General features: G+C 46.2%; 1 protein-coding gene across 1 annotated transcript; it reads left to right on the forward strand.

Moving 5' to 3' along the window:
* Positions 1–5,873: 5,873 nt before the first annotated feature.
* On the forward strand, positions 5,874–6,938 carry HRH2 (histamine receptor H2). Its single transcript, XM_006884430.1, has one exon. It carries the CDS (start codon positions 5,874–5,876, stop codon positions 6,936–6,938), a length of 1,065 nt encoding a protein of 354 aa, XP_006884492.1.
* The last annotated feature ends 1,493 nt before the right edge of the window (positions 6,939–8,431 follow it).

Raw genomic sequence — 8,431 nt, forward strand, 5'->3', positions numbered from 1 at the left:
CAACTCTTGTGTTCCACAAGGCTCGGATTGGCACAGTACTTTGCATTGCTTTACTTGGATCCACAATCAGTACCATTGGTACCAGCAGTCAAGAGATGAGGACATGTATTGTACTGGGAAAGTCTGCAGTCAGGAACCTCTCCAAATACTGAGAAGCAATGATGTCAGTTTGAGGACTGAGATGTGTCTGTTGAAGACCATGGTCTTTTCAATCACTTGCTATGCATTTAAGAGCTGAACCATGAATAAGGACAACAGAAGAATTGATGCCTTTGAACTGTGATATTGGAGAAGAGTACTGAATATCCCATTGACTGCCAAAGGAACAAACAGATACATCTCAAAAAAACTACAGCCAGGATGACCTGTAGAGACAAAGGTGATAATGCTTCGTCTCACATAATTTGAGCACATTGCTAGGAGAGGCTATTACTTGGAGAGGGACATCATGTATGGAAAGATGGAGAGTCAGAAAAAGAGAGGAAGACCCTCTATCCAAACCAGATGGATTAACACACTGACTGTAACAATGAGCTTGAGTGTGTCAGGGATTGTGAGGATGGCACAGAACAGGACGGGATTCAGATCTGTTTCTAAGGTCTCTATAAGTCGTACTCAACTTGACAGCACTTCACAACAAGTTCTTAAGATGTCCTTGAATAGAACAAAAAAATTAAGTACTTAACTACAAATCAAAAGATCGGTGGTTCAAACCCACCCAGGCACAAGCACCTCAGAAGGCAGATCTGACCATTTATTTTCACAGGGGCACAGCCTTGACAGTTATCATCCTCACTAAGAACTTCTAGGACACACCAGGTAACTCTGTCAGAAGAGGAAGCATCAGAATTTCTATTTATCATGTTTTTGCTTCAGCAGAAAGAGACTTCTGTTTCTAAAACATTCCTGTAATTTGCTATAACCAAAAGCTCCCCACTGGTTTGCATCACCAGAGGCTCTGCAGGAGAAAGACGGGCAATCTCCTCCCGTGTGATTTACAGTCTCTGAAAACCACTCTAGGGTCAGCTAACAAAGGATATATTTTAAGCCCAACTTACATGTATCAATATACTCAAAAGGCTAAAAGTCATATAATCTACTTTTTCAGCCTCCTAATGAGCGTTGGCTGAGCTGTCATTATTCAATTATAATGATGCTTTGAATCACGCGGCTTGGTCTGCACGTGCTATGACACTTATTTTTGTTGCTGCTCATATTTTTATAGCCGCTAGTTTTGTTAGAATTTCTGGTATTTTAGCTACAGTATGGTGGTAATTACTACTTGTGAACCTGTATCGATAACTTTTTGAGAATGAAGTAGTAATTAAAGGAAATGGAGAAAAATGTTTTCCGAAAGGCTTCCGCTCAGTTCCTCTTAATGCTGTAACTAATAATGCTATGTATGATTCAATGTAGGAAGAGTTTACAAAATAATTTGTTTGTGTCATGTATTATGGTGAGATTTTGAGCAGAACCACTCATTGCTGGCCATGCAGTGGGTTTTCACAAGAGACTGTCCATCTTTTTCCTCCGGAGCAACTGGTAAATTTGAACCACCTGTGTTTGGCTTGGTGGCACAACACTAGGTCACCAGACCTTGTCCACGTGAGGTGGCACTGTGGCTAAAGTGCTTGGATGCTAACCAAAACATCCCCTGGCCAACCTACCCGCTGCTCCGAGGGACAAGGCTATAGCAGTCTGCTTGCATCGAGATTACAGCATTGAAAACTCTAAGAAGCAATTCTAGTCTGTCCAGTTGAGGTGTTTTGATACAACGACTTCAATCAACCTTGGGCCTGAGCATAACAGAGATAATGAGGGGGGTGCAGAGTAAGGCAAGGTTTTGTGGATTCGGTGTCTTTTTAAAAAATGTGTGTATTTTATTTTATACTAGTTTACTCACAAAGTTCATAAAGTTTGTATACATTGTTTTTTCCCACAGAACCATCCCCTATCCTTTACCCATCCCTCCCTCCACCCATCAAGTTCTGTGACCCTGTGATGAAGCACCCCTCCTCCCCTCCTTGCATCCTCATACTCATTCTACAATAATGGTCATATACAGTATGTATTTTTATGAGACTGAGTTAGCTCACTCAGCATAATGCTTTCTGGTCCCTCCCATGTTAGTTAGTGATTTACCAAATCATTGCTCCTGTGTGCTGCGTAGTATTCCATCATGTGAATGTACCATAATTTCTCAATCCATTCCATTGTGGTTGGACATCTGGGCTGTTTCCACAGTCTTGTGATGGTGAATAATGCTGTTATGAACGTTGGTGTACAAGTCTCTGTTTGTGCCTCAGTTCCCGTTTTCTTAGGGTATATTACAAGCAGTGGAATAGCTGGATCATAGGGAATTTCCATGTTCAGCTTTTTGAGGAAACGAGAAGAGCAAGGTTTTGATCTGTTGATCACAAGGTCGTTATGAATCATTGTCGCCTTGACAGCATCTATCAACAGTAGGGTTGGAATCAAGTCCATACCAGTGTGCTTAAGCCATTCATGTGACTTAAGGATCATTACATTAAAGCATTACTAAGGTTTCTGTATGCATCTCTGATAGCGTAGTCTGTAGGGAGTCGAGCTGTTAACCCAGAGACTACATGTACCTCTTTGCAGGTTCAAATGGACCAGTCGCTTGTCCAGAGAAAGACGGGCAGGCATTCTCCTTTTGTACAATTTATAGCATCAGAAAACCAGCTAGGAGTCAGCTCTGAGTTGAAAGCAAAATGAAAGGAGATAGGGCAACAGGGGGGGACTTCTCATTATGGAGGTTCACCCATTCAGATTTGAGACCCCTCCCTCTCGCCCAATAGCTAAAAATATAGTCCAATGTCAAAATAGCTTTACCTGGCTGTTAGGGAAATTCAGAAAACTTTGAGCAGAAATTGGGATTCTCAAAAAGATACCTTTGCTGCCACCCTCCTCCAAAGTTAATTAAGTGTGGTGGTGAGACTCATGCTGTTTGGGATATTTATGTAATGAAAAGATCTTCTAAAAATAATACCCAGAGGCCCAGCTCACAAGGCCGATGGCTGAGCCAGCTGGAGCAGCAGAAGGTGATCGGCCGTGATCCCAGCATCCACACAGTAGTTATGATTAAATGAGGCTTCTCATATTCAGGTTGCAAAACCGCTCCAGGCAGGAGCTTGGGAGAAGCTTAATTTATGTCACATGGAGATTAGCTTGCTTCTGAGAGAGGTTCAGCTGCTCCGTGACCTCAGGAGAATGTCTGCTAGCTGCTCCCAGAACAATCAGGATCTGCTTTTGTGAATGAGTCCAGGAACAGAGCGGGGCCCCAGCTTGCTTTTCATGCCTTGGAACCAAGGAACATCGTTATTAGGTGGGACTCTCTGGGCACATTGGGGATGCTTCAATGATAGCGTTCTTGCCTTCCCATGTGAAAGGCCTGGGTTTGATTCCCTGCCAGTACATCTGACGCACCTGTTTGTTAGTTAAATGTTGCTGTGGTGCTGATGAGGTTTCAGTGGAAATTCCAAACAAAGACTAGGAAGAAAGACCTGGAGATCTCTTTCGAAAAATCAGCCAGTCAAAGCTCTATGAATCAAGCCACCATGGAAGTGGTGCAGGACCAATCAGGACTGGGCAGCATTTCCTTCTGTTGTGCATGTGGTCCCTGTAAGTCAAAGACCAACTTGACAGCAGCTAACCAGATCAGGGGTAGTGGAAGAAGGATGGGCAGTCTCCTCTCATGCGATTAACTGCCTCTGGAAACCTGCTGGAGGGTCAGCTATGGGTCGGTTCTGACTCTATGGTACACCACAACAACAACATGACATGTGCAACTTGTGGTGTCTGCAGTGGGAAGAAAGAAAGGAAGAAATAAGCTAGAAACCACCTGAAATCCAATGATAGGGAGATGATGAAACAAACCCTAGCCATCCTTTCCCCCTTCTTCCACAAGTTATTATGTGGTCATTAGGGAGCGCTGGTGGCCTAGTGTCAGGAAGCTGCGCTGCAATCCCAAAGGCAGGCAGTTTGAATCCACCAGCTGCTCCATGGGAGAAGGATGGACAATATCCTCCAATGTGATTGACTACCTCTCTGAAAACCCACTGGAGGATCAGCTGTGGGTTGGTTCCTACTTGTTGGTACTCAATGACAACAACAACAGGAAAGGTGATTGAATTCTAGCCCAGCTGACCTGGACAGATAACTGTGAAACCAAGACAAGCAAACCAGTTGCCATCTCGTCAGTTCCAATTCATGGCACTGCTGTGTGTTTCAAAGCACAAACGCTCCACAGAAGCAGATCACCAGGCCTTTTCTCTGAGGTACTTTTAGGTGAGCTCAAACTGCCAACTTTTCAGATAGCAGACAGGTCTTTAAACCATTTTAGTGCCATCCAGGGTCTCCCAGGAAACCACAGTGTGCTGCTAAATTAGAGGGGCGGGGGAAATAAAAAGACTAAGAGATGTATTTAGAGTAGGGTGGTAGGGTGTGGGGGAAGGGGCTGGTTTTGTACAGCCCAAGAGCTAAGAATGGCGTTTACATTTTTAACTGGTTAAAGAGGGTGCAGGGATGGAAATAAAAAGAAGAATAACATTTTGTGACATGTAAAAACTATATGAAATGCAAATTCCAGCCTCCATAAATAAAGTTCTGTTGGCTCCCTGCCATGCCCATCCGTTTGCACGCTGTCTGTGTCTGCTTTCAGGCTGTGGTAGAAGAGCTGAGTAGTCGCGCGAAGACCATATGGCCTGCCAAGCAGAAAATAGCCACTCCCGAGTCCTGCTCAAAGAGAAGTTTATTGACCTCTGATTTAAAACATGATGACACTTTGCAAAACAGCAATGACAGACACCATTCTAAGTGCTGTGCAAGAACACACTCTTTGCGTTCACTTATGCCTCCATTCATGTTATCATTTATTCATTAGATGCTTAATAGCTACTCACTGGGCCACACCTTCAGCACTGGCAGGGAACAAGCAGACTCCTGGAACTTGGAGTTTATGTCTAGAGCTTTCTTTTTCCAATATAAACAGTTCCTACTCCCTCACAAGGGAGTATTGTGGCCTAGAGAGTAAAGAGTTGCATTGCCAAACCAAAAGCAGGTGGTTTGAATCCCCCCATTGTTCTGCAGGAGAAAGATGGGCAATCTCTTGTGTTATTTACAGTCTCTGAAAAACCACTGGGGAGTCTTTTATGAATCTGTTAAGACCTTATCAAGACTGGTCTTTGAGACCCTTGCAGTCTGCCACCCTCCCCCTGGATACCTAAGGAGGGTATCCTGAGGACTCGGACTTCCTGGTGTCTTACAAGGAGGCTGAGTTCTAAGACTAACCATGAGCTGGCCCATGCCTTCAGTCTGGCTTTCAGGGGTTCATCATCTATCTTTCTGTTTGCAGCCTCAACTCTCCAGTTTTCTCCAAGAGAGGAGATACCACAGACCTTGAATCCGTTCTCATGGATGAGAGCAGACATGTAAAGAAAGATGTAGCCATGTCTTCACATGGCCACTCCTGCCGAAAATCAAATTCACCTCCAGACACACGTCCCAATGCCCAGGTCTTTCTCTAATTCAGTCCTGGAAGGAAACCAGCTCTTCTTGGAGTGATCTGAAAATTGGAGGTTGAGCCACGAACCTGACTTCAAGACCAACATTTACCTCACCCCTGTTCATGCCCAACACCTTACAGCAAACTGCTTTATTTATTTCTAGAAAAAACAGCATTGCACCAATCTTCGAAGACATCCTACCCAGAGCCTGCCTGTTCCCCAAACTGAACTCTTTCTTTTGGCTCTGTCAGCCCCCCAGAGCTCAGTGGTTGATATAATTGATACTTTGGGGAACTGAAGAGAAGCCTCCTGGGACCGAGGTCTGAGGACCCATTACAGGGTCCCACGATGGCGGCCTGTAATGACCCAACCTTCTCTGCTTCTAAGATCACCATCTGCGTGTTACTCATAATCCTCATCCTCATCACCGTTGCTGGCAATGTCATTGTCTGCCTGGCTGTGGGCCTGAACCGCCGGCTCCGCACCCTGACCAACTGCTTCATTGTGTCCTTGGCCATCACTGACCTGCTCCTTGGCCTCCTGGTGCTGCCCTTCTCTGCCATCTACCAGCTGTCCTGCACTTGGACCTTTGGCCAGATCTTCTGCAACATCTATACGAGCCTGGACGTGATGCTCTGCACGGCCTCCATCCTCAACCTCTTCATGATCAGCCTTGATCGGTACTGTGCCGTCACTGACCCACTCCGCTACCCTGTGCTCGTTACCCCCATCGGGGTCGCTATCTCCCTGGTCTTCATCTGGGTTATCTCCATCACCCTGTCCTTCCTGTCTATCCACCTGGGGTGGAATAGCAGGAACAGGACCACCAGTAACAACCAGACCACCTCTAACTGCAAAGTCCAGGTCAATGAGGTGTACGGCTTGGTGGACGGGCTCGTGACCTTCTACCTCCCTCTGCTCATCATGTGCATTACCTACTACCGCATCTTCAAGATCGCCCGGGAGCAGGCCAAGAGGATCAACCACATCAGCTCCTGGAACGCAGCCACCATCAAGGAGCACAAAGCCACAGTGACCCTGGCGGTTGTGATGGGGGCCTTCATTGTGTGCTGGTTCCCCTACTTCACCGTGTTTGTTTACCGTGGGCTCAGAGGTGATGAGGCCATCAATGAGGTCATTGAAGACATTGTTCTGTGGCTGGGCTATGCCAACTCAGCCCTGAACCCCATCCTGTATGCTGCATTGAACAGAGACTTCCGCATGGCGTACCAGCAGCTCTTCTGCTGCAGGTCTGCTGGCCACAACTCCCAGGACACGTTTCTGAGAGCCTCCAACTCTCAGATATCCAGGAGTCAAAGCAGAGAGCACAAGGGGCAGGAAGACAAGCCCCTGAAGCTGCAGGTGTGGTGTGGAAACGAGGTTACAGCCCCACAAGGAGCCACAGACAGGTAACATCTCGTGTCATTTTTTATTTGGGTCTGGGATAGGAGCACAGGATCAGGGTGGGAATCCTACTAAGGTCATCGTGGTGATGAGATGGCTGAGTTCATGTGGTGTTGGTTATGTGCGAGCGAGTCCTCCTCATTAGCACTTAGTAACCTCGCCTCGTTTAATCCTCACAAGAGCCCCCTGTGGTTGAATTTTTACCTCCATTTTCAAAGGATCACATTGAATCTCAGTGAACTTGGCCAGGATCACATAGCTTGGACCAGGGCAGAGGGCTCCTGACTCCAAAAAAGTCTAGATTCTTCTTTCTAGTTATGGTATTCTTAAAACCAGGAGTCCTACTTTGAAGTCCACTTCTGACACATCTTGGTCATAAGTGATCACCTAACCCCTCCAAGACAGCATTTCAATACTGCCAGCTGTCATCAAGTCACCTCTGACCTCTAGCCACCCAATGTGTGTCAGAGAACCAGGCGCCATCAAGTTTTCAATGGCTTATTTTTGGGGAGTAGCTTGGCAGACATTTCTTTGGAAGCACCTCTGTGTACATTCAAACCACCAACCTTCTGGGTAATAGATAAGTCACCATTCAGTGGCTCAGCCCTCAGATTGCCAGGCACGAATGCTGCCACCAGTAGGGTTCTGTGAGGATTAAATGAGAAGCCCAGTCATGTTCAGCATTTATTGAGCATCTGCTGTTGCATCAGTTCTTACCTTGGGAAAAACTCAACTCAGTGAGGATAGAGGATTAGCAGATATGGGAAGACTGAATTCCAGGCATAGGATTTGGACACTATTGTAGATCTTGGGGTGGGGAGGGGGAAGCTGGAGGATTGTAAGAAGAGCAGGGGAAACAAGAGTGCTTTGGAAAGAAGGTTCTAGTTGCAGCCCCATGAGTGGAAGGGTGAGATTGCAGATGAGGTCATCAGGGAGAGGGCTGTAACCCCATTCTGTGGAGAGAAGAAACTAGAGCAAAATACAGACTGCATGGGGCCCTACTGGAGGTGCAGGGTACAGGAGATAAGAGAGAGAGGAGGACCCTGGTGCTGAACTGCTCAGAGGGTCCAGAGTTGAGAAGATGCAGAAAATTAGAATGAGACAAACACTGATGACAAGCTGATGCCCAAAGGGAAACCGCACCAAAAAAGTGTGCCACCTTGAGGAAGCGAGGCATCACCTGCTGTTCATCAAATGGGAAAGACGCATAGCATCCCGGCACATAGAAGTTGCTCAATAAATGTTATTTCCTTAGCACAGATCACAGCTTTCCCCATAGAGTGCTGCTCTCAGGGATTGGCCCATTTTATCCATCCATCCATTCATTCTTCCTTCCATCCATCCATCCATCCATCATCCATCCAGCTCTCATTCATTCATCCAACAAATGTTCATCAAATGCCTACAACATGCCAGGACCTATGCTGTTGTTTATTGTTGTACAACAGCCCTAAACTCCGCTCTGTCCTGTGCCAATCGTACCGTCTCTGACACTCCCATCC

Source organism: Elephantulus edwardii, unplaced genomic scaffold (genome assembly GCF_000299155.1).
Source record: "Elephantulus edwardii isolate Elephantulus edwardi_28Jun2011 unplaced genomic scaffold, EleEdw1.0 scaffold00033, whole genome shotgun sequence".
Taxonomy (NCBI): domain Eukaryota; kingdom Metazoa; phylum Chordata; class Mammalia; order Macroscelidea; family Macroscelididae; genus Elephantulus; species Elephantulus edwardii.

Bases quoted from the DNA above. Each gene is read 5' to 3' on its own strand.
- HRH2 (XM_006884430.1), top strand. From the start codon at position 5,874: ATGGCGGCCTGTAATGACCCAACCTTCTCTGCTTCTAAGATCACCATC.